This window comes from Xiphias gladius, chromosome 17 (genome assembly GCF_016859285.1).
Source record: "Xiphias gladius isolate SHS-SW01 ecotype Sanya breed wild chromosome 17, ASM1685928v1, whole genome shotgun sequence".
Taxonomy (NCBI): Eukaryota; Metazoa; Chordata; class Actinopteri; order Istiophoriformes; family Xiphiidae; genus Xiphias; species Xiphias gladius.
This window is the reverse complement of record NC_053416.1, coordinates 17461903-17479817: the sequence shown is the minus strand read 5'-3', so window position 1 is coordinate 17479817 and position 17915 is coordinate 17461903. Positions and strand designations below refer to the sequence as shown.

General features: G+C 40.6%; 2 protein-coding genes across 2 annotated transcripts; one reads left to right on the top strand and one right to left on the bottom strand.

Moving 5' to 3' along the window:
* Window positions 1-4849: 4849 nt before the first annotated feature.
* Window positions 4850-11425, top strand: stk36 (serine/threonine kinase 36 (fused homolog, Drosophila)). The gene is made up of 20 exons (XM_040151533.1): window positions 4850-5331; window positions 5417-5557; window positions 5709-5786; window positions 5877-6007; window positions 6095-6344; window positions 6680-6773; window positions 6888-7054; window positions 7155-7321; window positions 7413-7518; window positions 7692-7823; window positions 7907-8083; window positions 8183-8262; window positions 8397-8460; window positions 8610-8720; window positions 8838-8912; window positions 9025-9136; window positions 9234-9360; window positions 9472-9652; window positions 9870-10802; window positions 11195-11425. Exons 1-20 carry the CDS (start codon window positions 5248-5250, stop codon window positions 11288-11290), a joined length of 3306 nt encoding a protein of 1101 aa, XP_040007467.1. The 5' UTR covers window positions 4850-5247; the 3' UTR covers window positions 11291-11425.
* A 2620-nt stretch (window positions 11426-14045) lies between these two features.
* Window positions 14046-17343, bottom strand: atf5a (activating transcription factor 5a). Its single transcript, XM_040151012.1, has 4 exons — window positions 17203-17343; window positions 16018-16266; window positions 14526-15714; window positions 14046-14433 (listed from the first exon to the last, which is right to left on the bottom strand). Exons 2-4 carry the CDS (start codon window positions 16157-16159, stop codon window positions 14247-14249), a joined length of 1518 nt encoding a protein of 505 aa, XP_040006946.1. The 5' UTR covers window positions 16160-16266; window positions 17203-17343; the 3' UTR covers window positions 14046-14246.
* Between the last annotated feature and the right edge of the window lie 572 nt (window positions 17344-17915).

Below are 17915 nucleotides of genomic sequence, written 5' to 3'. Positions count from 1 at the left end.
TATGACACTCTGGATGGGGGCGATCTGCATAATGATTACTTTATCTTTTGATGCTTTTAATTCCCCCTCAATTCAAAAATGTGTTTGGGAATTGTTACTTTTATTGTGCTGCCACCTGTTGGTATGAAGGACTATTGCAGTTTCTGAAAATAATAGGAATATATAAATATATGTATAAGTGTCATACACCTAAAGGTGCACAGCCCACATGGACTAATAAGAAACTGCTTACATTACCTTCAGAGGCGACAGAAGACAAAAAGGAAAGGAAGCAAACACACTGCATACATGTGTCAAAAACATGTCAGATGTAAATGTAACATATTAAACATACAGCGCTGTCATACGTTGAGGGTAGGTATTTAACAAAAACTGAGCAATGTCAATTGTCTCATATGTTAAACATGTACTGTAGTCTACATTCACTGGTCATATCAAATAGACTGGGATGCCCAGCAGACATTTTCAGAAAAAGCTTAACCAAAAGGGTAAGGGTATTACATATTACTCGGGATGGTACGTGTGTTTGAAAGCACAATATGTTCACAGTTTTGGTTTGCTTACTATTTCTACTGGCCATTTTTCTTTGAAATTTTCAAATAGCAGATATAGATTAAATAAACTAACACAACAGGGCAACTTATTTCTGAATATAAACCAAATGTAGAGAGTAACTCTGCAAGTTCACTTGCCCATGGATAATTCTTTGAGCAATTCCAATAAAGTCTTAGTTTAGCAAGTCTATTGTGAGCTATGTTAATTAATCTATTACACAGTAGCAGCATGTCATCCTTTTGCCTAACTTCAGATGACCTCCATCCTACCTCACCACACACAGACAGTTTTGAGACCATTTTATGTGAACCCAAAAAGCAACAATAGCTCTGTTTTGCACTTTATCACTTTTTTGACTGAAACCCCAGATCCCTGCAGCAAAATCCAAAATTGGACACACACAAGATTTAAACAGTTGCATGTTCATATTGTATCCAAGATTTTTACAAAGCTTAACCTTATATAGAATGACCCCCAGAGCCCTACCAGCAGAGTTTGACACCTTTCTTATTCCTGTTTCAAAAGTAAGATGATCATCTAAGGCAAAACATTAATATTTGTAACTCTCTTGAGTATGACAAAAGAACTGAACCAATATGAAACACAAACTTACATTTAGGTATCCCCTTTCCTCTTAATACATGATCTGAGTTGTATCTTCATCTAGCTTTGTTGCCATTCACTACACCAGCAATGTACAATATTTACTCTGGAGATCCGGTTCAGTCTCTGCCAGAATACTACATTATTTGAATAAAGAAAATACCACCTTTCAGAAAGTCTGACCCCAATGCCTGCTGCTTGATTTCAAACAACCTGTATGTGCACATGCAACGGAGATTCAAATTTATACAATTTCCCACCAATGCCAGATTTCAGTAGTTTGAAGCAAAGAAGATCATGATATACACCATCAAAAACTTTCTGGAAATCTATAACACAAAAAATTTTTTAGCACGAAAGATTATGCGAGAACACATTGAGAAATGGCTCAAATAAGCCTGAGACTGAGATTTGAAGTGAGCAAAGACCTTTTTCCCCTTCGGCAGAATGATCTGAAAACAGTCCTTTAGTGTCAAACTCCTCACGTACATCATTCTGCACAGCGGAGGTTGAACATTCAAGAGAGCTAACAATAAGCAAAACATATGTTGGAGTGGAGGGCGACGGTTAGCTAAACGGTTACAGCCTATTAACAAACAGTATGTGTGCAAAACACACCATGTGTCTAGATTGTTGTTGTGAAAATCAACTTATAGAGATTGAAACTGACTTGAATATCTATGCAATAACAGTAAACACTATATACACTATAAAAATAATTCAAAAAAATGTGATACTTGTTTAATAGACACATTTGTTGTTTTTTTTAACATACAAATCCAACATAAACCAACATTTTATAGTCCTATAAATTTGATTATTATTGATTGATTATAATCATTTCTTTCTTCATATACCTGGGGTCAGCAGTTAGGTTCAACCATGGGCCAGTTTTTACAGCATCGTTCACTGGCGGAGAGCAATTCAATTATTTAAGAATGACTGATTTATAAATCTGTTTTAAGATTGTATCGGAGGGCAGATGGCGTTCTTTCTGTTAGTAAGTGAAGACTTATGGAGTAACAGAAGCTTACTATGATTATACTCATTTGTCAAAGAATGAGTCATGCTGTTTATGTGAATGTATCTTGTATGTTCCACCATGAGACTGGAGATGTAAATGATAGACTATCCACAAAACATAAAAAGTGGTCTGCTTTATGTGTAAGTAGTAACACAAGATACTGATGGGGTCAGACCAGGAAACCTTGTGTCATCTCCACTTTGTCTTTATACTATCAAGAGAAAAAAAATCTGTTCACATCTTGTTACGAATAAAAAGATGCTGGCGGTTTTTTCTGTGCTTGAACAAATATATAATGTCAATATATTTCCCATAGTGCTCTTACCATAGCTTCATGAATGTTCAAAATTAATCAGATAGGAGTTGTAAAATGCCATCAAGAGCTTTGTTAGAACCCGTTCAGTATCTTCACTGAGCTGAAATGCACAGACAAAGAAAACAGGTAAGATTTTGTCATTTGACCTGGAGAAACTTTTTTTTCCAGCACTGTGCCTCTCTAGGCTTGCCTACTCTTCTCCGTTATTTGTTCATGTTTTGCCTGAAGCTTAAATCCATTTTCATATAGTTTGTTGAGCTAATGCATCACAATTTTAACAATTTCTCATAACCAGAAAGCCACACTGAGAAAAACAGTACTTCTAATATATTTTTGATAAAAATGCAAATAGAAAAGGTTGATTTTATGATTACAATGGGGTTTCTTGGGCAAACATGCATAATCTTTTTTTTCTCAAAATGCCAAAGCAGATTACTCTTGCTGTCAGTGTCTCTAATCAGTGGATTAAAAATGGAAAAAAGAGAAATTTGCATTGTAACATAACTAACCAAGCGTGTGTGTAAAACCTGATTAAAACCTTGACCCAAACCCTATCCTTAAGTTTCACCAAAATAATGTACAATGAACCAAACTGAACCCCAGACAAACTCCACTGAAACTGAAAATAGATGTGGCAGCATCCTGTGATAATTTTGTGGTAATGACGAAAAATAAGAAAAATATAAAAATATAAGCCCAACACTTTTATTGCATTTTGCTCTCAAAAAAGGTTTGGTTTTCATCTGACATGTATTCATTTGAGTTGTTGACTGTGGTTACATGTTGCTCTCTGTTGAGGAATGTTTCAAGGAGTCCTGTCCTTAGACTAAAATAGATTCAACTGTATAGATAAGTGTAAAGGTTGTGTTAAGGTGGGACTGGAGTTTCAGCCCTGAACTACATGCATGTTTGTATTTTTCATGCATTTGGGCCAATACACTTTAGTGTTGCCCTTTATGGCCCAAAGCAGTACATGCCGGCTACAGTGCAGCTACAGCACACTGTGCAGGGCCTCAGAGACACCCTCGACTTTGCAGTCACTGAGATAAAGTCTCTGAAAGAAGAAAAACAAGGCTTTTGAGGAGCAACTTTACCTGGTGAAAAAAGGAACAGAAGCATATGGAGAGCCAGTTCCAAGAGGAGCTCAAACAAAAGGATGAGCTCCTGTTTTGTTTTGTTTTTTGTTGTCCAGCTTTTTATTGCAGATCTTGAACCTGTACTCCAGTTACTAGATACTCCACATGCCTGTAGGTTGGTGTCTCATGAGGGAGACAGGTTAGAAAAAAAAACAGACTGGAAAGGTTTCATGAAGGGGAGGCCGCAACCGCCTGAATGTTCGAAACAATAGATCCTACACTTCCCATAATGCAACTCAGTGGCATCTTTTGTGACAGGTAAGCAAGCACCCACGTCTTTCACACTCCATTTCCCCAGTTTATAATGCAGGCTTTTTCCACTAAATTTCCAGACCAAAGCTGAGCTTACCCTGTTGGCGTCATCAGGGTTATTTTCTCAGACTTCAAAAAGCTAAGAAGTCCTTATAGACACGGGCTGAATAAAAGTTTTTTCCAACCAAATCAGCTGTATTTTCTATGTTTCCTTGCAGTAATGTGAAGATGTGGAACCTTCAAAACCTGTTCATCCTCTGAGTGTCCAGAGTGGAAAGGGAGACGTTTTGACCTAATGGTGTCGGTGTAGCTGTAAGGTCATGAGGCAATCAAAATAATTAACAACCATCTTACTCCCTGAATATTCACACCAAATGTCATTTCAAACTTGCCTGTTGGTGTGAAGTTTTCTTGCTCAGGAGATGAACATTTCTTACCAAAGTCATGGAAAAATGGACCAACTGACCGACAGCATCACAAATTTGGCTATATACTCTAATATACTCATCTATGTAACTGAAACTGATCACGTACTGTATGCATTGTTTATTCTTTTCTTTTTAGATCTATAAAAATCGTGAAATTCTACACTACTCGAGGTTCAATTCCTTCAAGCTGCAGAGCACCTTGATTCAAGATTTGTTTTCTCTATTTCATTAATTATTGTATATGATATAAGAACATTGTCAGTAGCTGTCAGTGTCTTTTTTCTTTTCTTTTCTTTTTTTTACTCAACAGAAGAAATTCTCTACCTATACTCATCAAAAAACATAATCAAAATATTTGCTATACTTTTTAGTTTTTCGGGGCTTTTTAAAAAAAATCAGATTATTTTATTGATGCTTGACAACCTGGAGTCTCCAGACAGCCGCCTGCTTTGTTTTCAGTTGCCAGGAACGCAACAGTGGTTGCTAGGCTAAGGACCCCTGCATACGCGCTGTCCAGAGAAAAGCCAGCTTTTACTTTTGAATGTCAATGTAATGAAATGATTAAAATAACCGTTTGTCGTTGAAAGTTAGCGATTAAAGGGTCACTCATACAAATACTAACAATATATGTGCGGCAAGTCAAACTTTGAACTATGTCGTTTGTTACTTTTGTGAAACGGCAGGTAGACTCCAGCAGTTATTTTTATTGTTGCCATATCGAAGAAGTAGTTGCACACAGCAGTAAGCTAAATTAACGCTAGCAAAAACAGTAAGCTTGTAGCCATATCTAGTGAGTTGCAAAGTTAAAAGTTTTAAATCCAAGTATAAAGGAATCTTGTATGAAGCAACCGCTTGTGTACTGCCCTAACAGATAATTTAGCGGTGCTAACAGTTAAGAAGCTCAGTTTGTAACGTTCACCTCCTGCCGTCGACATGAACTCGTATCACGTTTTGGAGCTGGTGGGAGAGGGCTCGTTTGGTCGAGTTTACAAGGGGAGGAAAAGATTTACTGGCCAGGTGAGTAGCTTTTTTGGGAGCATAGTCTGTTAGCTGTTTGACTGGCTTGTTTAGCCACACAGATTCATCGTATGTTTAACATTAGGTGGTGGCTCTGAAGTTCATGCCAAAGGTGGGTCGTTCTGAAAAGGAGCTACGAAGTCTCAAGAGGGAGATTGAGATTATGAGAGGTCTCCAACATCCAAACATTGTCCAGCTCTTTGACAGCTTTGAGACTGAAACTGAGGTGTGTGTACCGTAATGGTCTGTTTAAAACACAGAGTGCATCTTAGTTCACCAAAATCGCTGTCTCTTAGATTTCTTGATCTACCAAACTAATGATCTGTACATCTAAATTCATAATCACATGACCAAAATCCCTTATGTGTTTGTAACAGGTTGTGGTTGTAACTGAATATGCAGAGGGCCAGTTGTTCCAGATTCTTGAGGATGATGGGAATTTACCAGAAAGCCAGGTATTCACTATCAGTACACAGCTTTGCCAAACATCAGATTTACCATAGTTTCACATGGTCATCTTTTGCTCATTCTTCCCTTCTTCCAAGGTCCGCGAGATTGCCTGCCAGCTGGTCTCAGCTCTGTATTATTTACACTCCCATCGCATTCTTCATCGTGACATGAAACCACAAAATATACTCTTGGGGAAAAGTGGGGTGGTTAAACTGTGTGACTTTGGGTAGGTATGTTGATTATTTTGAAGCAAAAGCAGCTGTATTAATCATTTCCTCATAGATAAACTATATGTGATGCCATCTTGCTGTAGGTTTGCCAGGGCCATGAGCGTCTCCACCTTGGTGCTGACTTCTATCAAGGGAACACCACTGTACATGTCTCCTGAGTTGGTGGAGGAAAAGCCATATGACCACACTGCTGATCTCTGGTCTTTAGGCTGCATCCTGTATGAGCTCCACACGGGGGCGCCTCCGTTTTACACTAACTCCATCTTCCACCTGGTTCAACTCATTGTCAGAGACCAAGTAAAATGGCCAGACACAATGAGCGACACTTGCACGGTACGGTACAGTTACTGTGTAGTCGGGCTGTATCATGTGTGGATCCAAGCCAACATATGCACTTTGTAAAAATGTGATTTGAAAAAAAAGGCAATCACATTTGATAGCATTTAGATCTTTTTAGGGTCTTCAGAAGTCATCAGAAAACTGCACTTCAGCAGACTCAAACCCTCGACTTTTAGTCGAATATATTGAGGACTTATCCCTGGTATCCTCAGGGATCACCACGGGCCTGCTGAATGGACCAATACAGACAAATCGTTAGGTTTTTTTGTTGTATGACAAACAGGATATATTGCAATAACCACAGTGCTTATCTGATATTCTCCTTGCAGAGTTTCCTGAAAGGTTTGTTGACCAAAGACCCTCAGAAGCGGTTGTCATGGCCAGAACTCCTGCACCATCCTTTTGTTGCTGATGGTGTTCTAGGTGAGGCTAAAAACTCTGAATTTTAAAGGAGAATTTATAAATGTGCATGACGCTGGTCTGTTTTTGAGATAATTCTGATTTCGGTTTTATTCCCATATTGATGTGTTGTCACAGTGCTGTCAGACACAAATGTTTTCAGCCCTCTGACAGTCACACCCAGCCCAGACATGCTGGTGCTGAAACTTCAGCAAGTGGCAGCGAAGACGGTACCAAATTCTGGAGAGAGTAGATTACTGCGAAAGGCCAGGGAACAGAGGGACAACAGCAGCAGAGGGAAACCAGTAGGTATTGACAGTGCAAAAGTGAATCCCCAACTGATTTTTCTTTCTTCAATTTGACCCACGGAAATTCATGGAGGAGCTGTCCTGTGTACATTGACAGAAAAAAAAGGATGGAGTGGGAAATGATAGGGCCAACTTTGCAGCAACACCCCCCAGAGCCAAGCCCCAATCCAGCGATGGCTCTGTTACCTCGGGTCACTCAGTCATGGCAGCTGCCAGTCAAATCCTCAGCCCAAAGATTCAAGCCTGCGTGAGGTCAAAACACAGGTGATTATGGAAGTTCAGGACAAAAAAAATACAATATACAACCAAAACGGACTGAGGTGTGTGTTCAAGGTTATTGGCATTTCCTCTTCAGGGGTCAGATCAGCAAAGACTATGAACAGGAATTCCCCTCTGTCGAGGTTGGCGCGCAACTGGTGTGGAGATGCAATGAAGACAGACAGACCACACTGCACAGGCAGGTCAGCGCCAGTTGTTTTTTGTAGTTATAAAAGACATTGTTCATTTAGAAAATGTGTCTTGTTCCATTATATCAAGAATACAGTAGTAAATGTGCCTTAGTAATAAAGAAACTGGTTTCTATGTTAAAGGAAAATGTGTCCTTTACTCCTTTAATCCTTTTTTGTTTTCTCAGTATGTTGACAGTGAGGAGTACTGGGAGAAACTGGCCCTCGAATCAGATCCAAGCAAGCAGCAGAAAGAACTATTAAACTACAGTGCCATTATACCTCAACTTAAATCCAAGATTCTGTCTTTTAAAGCTCAGGTAATTACACAACTACTGTGCATAATTTGACACTCCCTCAGGAAAAATGTTGTATTTAGTCTCTTTTTTTATTTTTTGGTCAGCTAACAGGTGGCGCTGTTAAAGAGGCATGGCAGATTCAGCAACCACTGAAGGTCTTATGCAACCTGATTCTCACCTCTGACCTTGAGAAGTCGTACCGCATCGGCCGTGAAGTTGGACTACCCCATGTCCTCTTTGACCTGGTCAATGATACTGTAGAAAACTCAAATTTCATCAAGGTTATTGTTTGGGAATGAAGCCATATTCAGCAATGCATTGTCAGTGAGGCATCAGACAACAACATTCCTGACTTTTTTGTGCATTTCTTTCCTGCTCAGCAACCAGCGCTTAAAGAAATTATAGTATTGCTCTTGATCTACTGCAATAAACATCATGACTGGATGGAAGAAGACCATAGGTTTGTTTTGTTTTTTTTTCCTCACTGAAGCTGATTCTTTTCATTTGTTGAATACTGCGTGTGTACAGGTGACTGACTTTAATGCGTCACAGTCGTTTGTCAAACGCAGCTCATCATCTGCTCTCCTACTGTAGACTGGAAGAGTTCACCAAGCCCTTCATCACAATTCTTAGTCGACCAGACCTCATTCTTTGGGCCGTAAGTACCCACTGAAGTTAGCTAACAGTAGCGGTTGACCATTCACCATGCTCCACATGTTGTATATTTCATGACTCTGGCAATTGCTTTTGTTTATACAGTGAGTTGGCCAGTTGTCTGACAGAGTTAATTCTGCTTCTCTTCTTTAGCCTTTGGCTGCCTCTGCTTTGTCTCTGTTAGCACAACACGATGTCGATGTCGAAGTTGATATGAACAATCTAACCTTCTTGCTGAAAAATCTGCTTTTGGACTCACATGAGGTACTGAATCTGTGACAAATATTTCATTTATTTTGCAATACGTTAACAGTTTTTGAGTTTCAAGTCTCAAGCGATGCACAATTGTTTGAAGTGTTACCCTCTCCTCTGCCTTGTCAGCCCCAACTTTCTCTTCCTTCCGGCTTGGGACTCTGTGATGGCCTACTGTATTTACTTCTACACATGCTCTCTGAGGTCAGACAATACCTGTAATGCAATAAAAAATTTAACTGGATGAATCCCAGAGATAGACCTTCAATCTTTTCCTCTGGGCTTTTGCTGTTTTTTTCTTTTTTCTTTTTCACAGCATGAAAATGGCTCTTCATGTTTAGATCCAGTTATGTTTCTGGATTTGTGGAAACAAATTGGAACTTCACTAGCAAAGACATCAGCAGACACCAACCTCTGTTCGGCAAATGGTAAATATATAATGCATCTTATGAAACCCAGCCTTTTCAAAAACACTGTTAGATGTTAAGAATTTATACATTTTTTTAAAATGTCTTTTTATATCAGGGCTGTATTCCTTCCTGTCTGCTGCGCTGTTTGTCTTCACCAAGGATCCATACTCATGCATTCCTCTGTTTTCTGAGAGTGAATCGAAATGTGTACACACCCTGAGCCGGCTGCTGGGCACTGACTGGTTGGTATACAGATGTCTTAATTGACCTACTGTTTCATGAGTTACTACGGATGTTAGAGCAGCACAGCAACTATGCCTGGAGCTAACAATAACCTCTTTTGTACCCGACAGTCTTCATTTGTTTGTTGAAGGCAGTCCTGGGGGAATTGAGGTGAATATGAGCCATGACAGCCTGTCCGTGTTGAGCTGCAAACTGCTGTGCTTTCCATTTGCCCTGGACCTGCCTTTACACACCATGTCAACGATTCTTCATTTGTATGACAGTTGTGGTATTGTCAAAAGCCTCCTGCAGGTTAGGGCCTTCCCGTGTTCCAATAAAGACCTTGCTGACAAACCTAATTCTCTGATGCAACACAGGATAACTCTTGCAATGGGCTCACATCAGGCACACATTACCGTACATCTTAATGTCTCTGTACTTTTATGAGAGCATCGTGTTGTTGGTTGTCGGCTGTTTGATCTGTGACAGGTTGTCTGGATGTTTTTTTTTGTTTTTCATGCTTTGGCAGGTAATTCAAACTCTCCCTCTTCCATTTCTGGAGCTGCCTCTCTCCCTGCTGAGCCGTTTGCTCCTGTGTGACCCCGAGCACTCTGTTTCCGGCCTCAGAAAAGCTGCTTGTGGTTTTTTCGCTCCACCCAGGGACAGCCAGCTCACTGCCTCCAAAAACCAGACTCTGCTAACCAGAACTGCCAGCTCTCTGCTCTTTGACTTGCTGCAGCTGGATGTGCTGTGGGACTCTGCCGTGGAGTTCCTTACTCTGTTGTCCCAAGTAGCCCATTGTTCCGCTCGGCCTGCCTGCCTTCAGCTTCACCTGGAAGCCTCAGTGCTGCACCAGGCACTGGCTCACTCTAAAGACCAGATCAGGGCAACTACATGCAGACTTTTGGGAAATCTGGATCCATTCAGGTCTCCCAAGCTGCAGCCTGACATTTTCAAAAGCATGATAGGCTGTCTTCATGATTCCTGCCTGCCTGTCCGGCGAATGGCTTGCAGGGCAGTTGGGAACTGGTTGGGATATATCGCAGCAGGGGGAGGGTTTAAAATGGGCAAGTCCAACGGAAAGGGCAGTGACACTACAGAGTGGGGCAAGGAGAAGGAACAAAACAAACACAAGTGTTCACACAGTGAGACAACAGGAGATTTGGCTACTGTGGTAGAACGGGGAATGGACGATGAGGAGGGGAGCAGGTGGATGGAGGAAGCCAGGAAGACAGCAGCCATGCTGGCGTCTCTGACCACTGACCCCGATGCCCTCACACGTCGTCACTGTTGTGCAGCCCTGGGAAACCTGGTAAATGTCGATGGCGCTGTATCCTTGTTGTTGCAGGAGGACGTGTCCATCTTACTTCTGAGAGCTGCATGCATGGATTCCCATAATACAGTGAGACAAGCCGCCATAGCAACCCTGTGCCTGTACAGCGAGCAGGACGCAATACGTCAGGTAATGAAATGAGCAGGTTACAGAGGGGTAGATGCCGGCATTACAATGAGTCCGTTTCTGTTTTCAAAATTTCGTTAGCACCTTTTTGTAATTATCACGTTTTAAGTACAGAAAGTACCACACATTAGTTATGAGTATATTTATTTTTTATGGAACAAAATTCACACTTTCCTTTTAATGCCTTCAGGGCATACCACTTAATTATTATCAGTGCTATTGCCTTGAGCTCAGTCGTTTCTTTATATAAATTTGTCTACTGGTCATAGTTCATTGCATCTTCTTTCATGGGTTAGTAAAATATCTTGCCTCAATACCTCAGTTACATCTGTGCATGTGTTAGCACTTTGAACACTTACTTCAAATTAGTCACTTTCTTTTGTATTTGTTTGAAGGTCCTGATAGGCCTCAATGCCAGTAAGAAGCTTCTTCAGGCTTCACAACATGCACCTCCACAATGTGACTATCATCAGCTCATTGGACGGCTGTAAGTGAGTCCAGTTCATGATGAAATACTCCCTCCTTACCACACAGTACTACTTCCTCCTGCCTTGAGGAATGTGATAGAGGAGGACAGATCATTTTCTTTAAAACGATGAATTTAACCCAATACATAGAATTATAATGGTGCAAATAAAATCAAATTTTATTAATGAAGATCTTTGTTGGCTGTGTGCTTTGATTTTACTGTAATCTGAAGTTAAATTTCATGACTCCAGTTGTTCCACTTTCCCACGAAACACAGTGTAACTGTGATCGGAATTCCACAGAAACGACGGTAGATTCTCGTTTTAATTATAGAAGAGTCTTCCTTTATTTCACTTAAACACTTACCACGTCGATTTGCAGGTATAAAGATACACTTTTTTCGTTATAAGAGCAACAAACAGGTGGGTCCGTTAACTTTTGCGTTAATCGTCATTTCTTTATGATCCAGAACGAAGTAGCGCAGCTTTTCGTTTTTAGTTGGGTTTTATACATGTTGGCTGTATTAAAGTTTCCTCTCTCCGAAATGAGGGTCTAAAGATAGAGGGTGTCCTATGCTGTACTGATTTTAAAGCCAGGTGAGGTAGGTTGTGGTTTGTGGCCAAACACATATAAACGACTTGAATTTAAGTGTCGGGCCACTAAGCTAAAACACACATGGGCATTTTTCGGAAGGCTAGCGTTGAATTAATTTGAAAATTGTTCATTTTGCAGCACGATGCCAATTACTGATGATAACAATAGATGTTTTCATTCCTCTCAGTAATTGTGTGGGAAGTATCCGGAGGACGCAGGCTCGGATCAAAAGGGAGCGTTTGTCGGCGTCCATCGGGCCCTGGAGGTCAGCACTTTTTTTTAGCCGGGAAAAAAAGGATTTATGACATCTTAAAAGGCAAAGAATGTTTTCATTCTCAATCAGACAGCAGATTGTAGTTTCTCATTGCAAAAGATTGTAAGAGTCGGTGCAGGCAAAAATAATTTCTGGTGGAGAAAAGCGAGAAACACAGCGGGCTGAGTTGATGACATTTTATTTTGAAATGAAAAAAGTTGACACACAAAGAAAATATGCATTTACGAATAAATTAACTTGGCATTACAAATCCTTATAATGTGTTTTTAAATTATGCCGTCAGTACATTTTTGGTTTTAAAAATTGGAGCTGATAGTACACCGCAGGGGGTCAAACAGTGGGACACGTGTTTCTTGCCAAAAACGGACTAAATAATATAAATAAATGTCCATAAGTCAGCGCTTATTTTCAAGATTGTCTTAAATAAATATGCATAGAAAAAAATCTATCCTTATTATAGGCATGTTTATAAGTAACAGTAGTTAGTTTTTTTTAATAGCAACAAAAGAACTGGAAAATAATTTAGATAGTATCCTCTACACCAAAGCTAACACTGCAAAAGGCTTAAGGAATGGTCTAATTTGATTTTTAAGTTAATTCTCTACAAATAAAAGGCTAACACACTTCACTCCCTGAATATACAAAAGTTGTTACAAATTAGTGCAGATCAGCCAGAGGCCTATAAAACGTATTGCCTTTACAGGCATTCTTTTAGAGAAAGAATCCCCGATTTATTTCTGAAATCCTAAATTTTTTCTATTCCAGAGAAAGAGAGTAAGTTTATGGAAAAAACATGCAGAAGGAGACTGCTAAAGCTCCACTAGTTACAATATTTGTACATATGGAAAACCATTTTTTATTTTTTTTTACACCTGTATATCAGTGAAATCTTTCCTGTGTAAAATGAAGGGCAGAAGAGCTGTTACTCAAGTCTATAATCTCCTACCATGAATTATCTACTGGCATTTGTAGGACTTTAGGATAAATTGCATATCCTGAGCTTCAAAACAGATCGTATAATTTGCAATATGCAAGAGAAGAAAATTTTACAAATTGCCACAAACACAATAAAATGTCAGTTTCCACCTTCAGAACAGTATAAATATTAAAGTAGTTCTCTTTTGGTCACAGAGTCTATAATTTGGACAATATTTGCAACCACTGCTGAACAAAAGAAGGTGATTTTTCACATGTAATGCAAATATCAGAAAAATAGAACAAATGTAAAAATGTTAGACAGAGTAACCTTTCTAACAGAGCAGGGTAAAATGTAGATTTTGAAATTCATCAAAAAAGAAAAGGGACAAAAAGAACCACATGCTCAAAACATACAAATCCCATTAACTAATGAATATTTAGGGCTGCATGAGACCTAATGCCGATCTAATGCTTTGTCAAAAATTTGTAATATAAAATATTAAAATTATAAAAATGGTACATTTTTGCTAAGGTTGACGAAAAGTTTTTTCCTCTTCTGTACGTCAGCGGTTCTTTACGCAATTGTAAAAGTCAATACATTTTCAACCGCAGTTCCAACATTTTAAAATATTCATAGGAATTGAAATATAATTTTCTGTTCAAGGATGGCAAGAAATTATTCTAGAAAAATATTTGGATTGAAAGATGTGCTCAAAATGAAATGATGCAGCTGACACCAACAGCATATTTGACTACTTCTGCTACTGAAAGGAGTGATACAGTAATTGCAAATGAAAGTTTAGAAAAGAAACATTAAGTTCTATTGCTGACATCAATTCCAAATGTAAGGCTATTAAAAATATTCAACCTGCATAATGAGTTACATCGGTTCTTCAGAAATAACCCTATTTCAATTTGTAGATTCACGCAGTGCAAGACTTATTAAAAATGATTGTCATTTAAAGCATTGCAATGCCACAGTGCAGGCTCGAGTGAGTAGAGTGCGAAAGCAATGGAAGCATTGGATAGTGTTGATTTAAAATGTAAAAAATAATTCACATTAGCAAAGCATGCATTTACCTCTCTCGCCATGAAAAAAATTAAACATTCAATTCTGGACAATCTTAAAGACACGAAACTCTCCACATCTTCCCTGTTACACCCTCTTTAAATGTACTTGCAGGAACTTGGTGTTACGCTGTTGTGTCCTGCTTAAGCCTTTGGCTACGGGCCTTGTAAACTTCAATCAGCAGGTCTTTAACATACTGGATTTCACGTTCTACAGACTCTGCCTTGTCCCGGAGCTCCCGGTTCCTCCCTTCTAGGCAATGCAACTGTTCCTCCAAAGAATCTAGCTCCGCCCTTTTTCGCTGGCGATACCTGCATTAAGAAAAAAGAAAGATTCAATGAAGATTTTTACCTGTAAAATCATGTCAAAAGTTACATTTCACCAAGCAGAAACTAAAACTTGCCTGTGAGCGGCAGTTTTGTTTTGATCTCTCTTCTTCTGTTTGCGTTCCCCGCCTTCAACTGGAGTGATGTCCACTTCATATTTCAGAGCACAGTGGTCTTCCTTCAGCCTGCATGCTTGTCTGTGCCCTGAGGACTCCAGGTTCAGACTCTCCCTAGCCATTAACAGACACTCCGGGCCCTGATCCTCAAGGAAATTACAGTGTAAATCATGTTGCCCTATCTGTAGACTTTCTGTTTTGACCTGTTCGTTGACATTGCCTAAGAAGCTATGATAGCCCTCAGGCTGTGGTGTTGTTGGAAGATAACAACCTTCGCTGCTCTCAGTTTTCCAAGAAACGGTGGCTTTTGTCACCTCCACACTAGTTTTGATACTGTTTAGCACCTCGTTGTTACCAGTCTCTCCGCTGACCTCCCTCATGCTATACATCAACAAATCCTCTTTCTTGTGTGGGACATCAAGTGATCCACCAAAGCCAAATCCTCCACCAACAACCTTCGCACCTCCTATAACATCTTGGCTGAAACAGCAGTTTTTCTCTTCTTTGGATAGAACGGCACATCTTCTGACCTCGACTGCACTACCCAGACAGTAGCTTTTTCCTACCAGCTGTTCGTCTTCTACACAGCCATAATTGCCGGTCAGGGTCACTGCTGAGTTACCTGAGTTGCTTCCTTTGGAACTCAACAAACTGTTATCAAAGCCTTCACTGAACCTCACACCATCAGGAAATCTTTTCCTACCACACCCACTGGGGCGATTGCAGCCGTACGGGGCGTGTCTTGGAATTTTGGATCGCCCAATGGGCCCGCCACAGATACTCAGCAGGTCCAGTTCTCCGGTTGCCAGGGTAACAAGAAGTGGGCTGGATTCTGATTGGTTGGATGTAGAATATGATGTGTATGGCAGCTGACTGAACGGCTGAGGACCAGCCGGCAGTGGACCCCTGTCACATTTTCCCAGCCTCAGCCCTTTCTCTGGCACTGGTTCAGACAGGAAGTAGTCCTCTAGTTGGGCAAGTTCCTCCTGCAGCAGGGAGGTCATGACCTCCAAGTCTGAGGGCACCTGGATATCATTCTGAAGGGGTGAAGGGGGAAGGGAGGCATTGGTGGAGGAGGGAGGGGAAGGGGGGTTTGGGAGGTACGAGGAGAAATCCACTTCTTCCGTCATCCAGTCAGTGAGACCATCACCTATTGAGGAGGGTAAAAAATTGCAGTCGTTACAAGCTGTCTCGTGGAGGAAAATGTTCCAGCTAAAAAATAGCATTCATGCAAATGTAAAAATATCAGTCATCCAACAGTGCTTTCTAAAAGCATAATCTAAGAGACAATAGTAAAAGCAAAGTAAGATGTTTTCAAAATAAAGTTGCAGCAAATCAGTATTTTAGACGAAGCTAGTTTATTACTTACTGTTCAAGAAGGACGAATGTGCTGCAGTGCCGAGCCCACCTGAAATGGGGAAAAATATAAAAAAGCGCACTCGCTGCAACTCACCAATTAAGTGCTGACTCTCCTCTGACACCTCCCCCCTGCACCCCTGTGATTGGCTGTGGTTAGCCTGTGGGTGAGAGAGAGCGAGGGGGTCTGCCGGGCAGACACGAAGAGTCTTCCAAACAGGATCTGATGTTGCCATCATTTTGTCTATTGGTGCTTTGATTCAGTCCAAGTCCAAGCATATGCTGAGAGCAAGCAGGGTCTGACAGATGGGCCACAGAGCGCAGGGCTGGGTGAGCATAATGAAACCTAGAGGGTAAACAGAAACAGCATTCAGGAAAGTGTGCAGCTGAAAAGATCCAACTTATTCAGTCGACTGATGGAATCAAGGATATCACTCCTGCTGCTCTCAGCAACTTTCTCTACATGACTCAATGAAGGAATCACCTGCAACTCCTCATGTGAGGATCATGGGCTCCTGAGCAATACGCAATTACCTCTCCTAAACATGCACATTTATAACAAATATCAATGACCTAAAATATAGATGAAAATAAATTACTAGATAAAACAACTCTCAGAATTGGCAGTCAGTGAGTGATACAGAGGTGAGAGCTGCGTCCTTTGGGCTTTGAGCTGCCCCAAAGCAAAATGCACTTGATGTCCTCAAAACACGTGGGACCCAGTGACGCCGTCAAGGGCCCAACTGTTGACAGGAGGCACCAGAGTAACGATCTCGCTCTAAGTGAGGGACACCTTAATCCTTAAATCGGATTAATGCAGATCAACTGCTTCCAATCGCATGTTCCTTTTAAATTAATCACCTCTGTTTGTTTGAGCACTTAAGCCGTTTAGCAGTTTAGGTAACAATAATGGGAAACCAAGTGAAACCCTTGCAAGCCACTGAAAGCGACAGACATGTGATACTGCACCTCCAGTTTGCAGTACACAGGTTGGAGATAATACATTTACATGAAATATAAGTTACCCCCATATGTCACATAAGTAACACAGCTGTCTTGTATTAACCCTACCACCCACTGTTATCGAAGCAATCAAAACAGCCCTCAAACTAGAAGGGACGCCATTAAATATGCATTAAATGTTTAGCCAAATAGTCAGTTTGAAGAAACTGAAATAGAAGACATTGTATAGCGCAGAGGAGCCAGCCAAAGAACGGACCAGTCATGCAACTTGTGACACACAAGCAGATACAACAAGGTGATAACCGTGAGAATGACTTACTCCATTCTTGCAGAAAAAATTGTAGAGCACTTGGGGGTGCGTTGCTACAGCAAAGCACGACTTCTTTTCGGGTCCAACAGCTTAAAGAATTCAAAGAGCCATATTTTAGCTCGGAAATATCCGGGACAGCGCAAATGGACCAGTTGTTGCTTTGTTGTGGTCGACCTGTAAACTGCGGCGCGTCTTAATTGTGAGAAAGCATCAGTTCATTCACACCTAGCAACCGACTGCGTCACCAGGGCAAGCCGTGCCGCTCGGTGTAGATCCCTCCGCCCCCTCCCTCCGCGTCTCACCGAAGGACGTCCCACAAACTCACCGCTAGGTCCGGCATAAAACTAGCGAGTTACTCCTTCAAGCTGGCTTCGAAAGCAATAGAATCACCTAATGTTTTGCGTTTCGATGAATTGTAAGTTCCCGATTTACTGTTTGTAATTCAGCCACAAAATGGCGACTTCTTTCAAATTCAAAAACGTTGCTCGTGTTGAGTAGGAGGGAAACATATCAAAAAAGTAAACAGGAAGGCAGCAAATGTGACATTATTTAAAAAAAAATGTGGCTAAAGCGGAATTAAATGTACATATAAATTATCCCGTTCAGTCCATAACTTTCCATGGAAAGGGGGAGAACTTTAATTTTTTTGTGAAATCTTACGGGAAAAGGACATAGACATATGACAGGACCAGTTCAGTGTCATATAGTCAACGGAAGAGTGA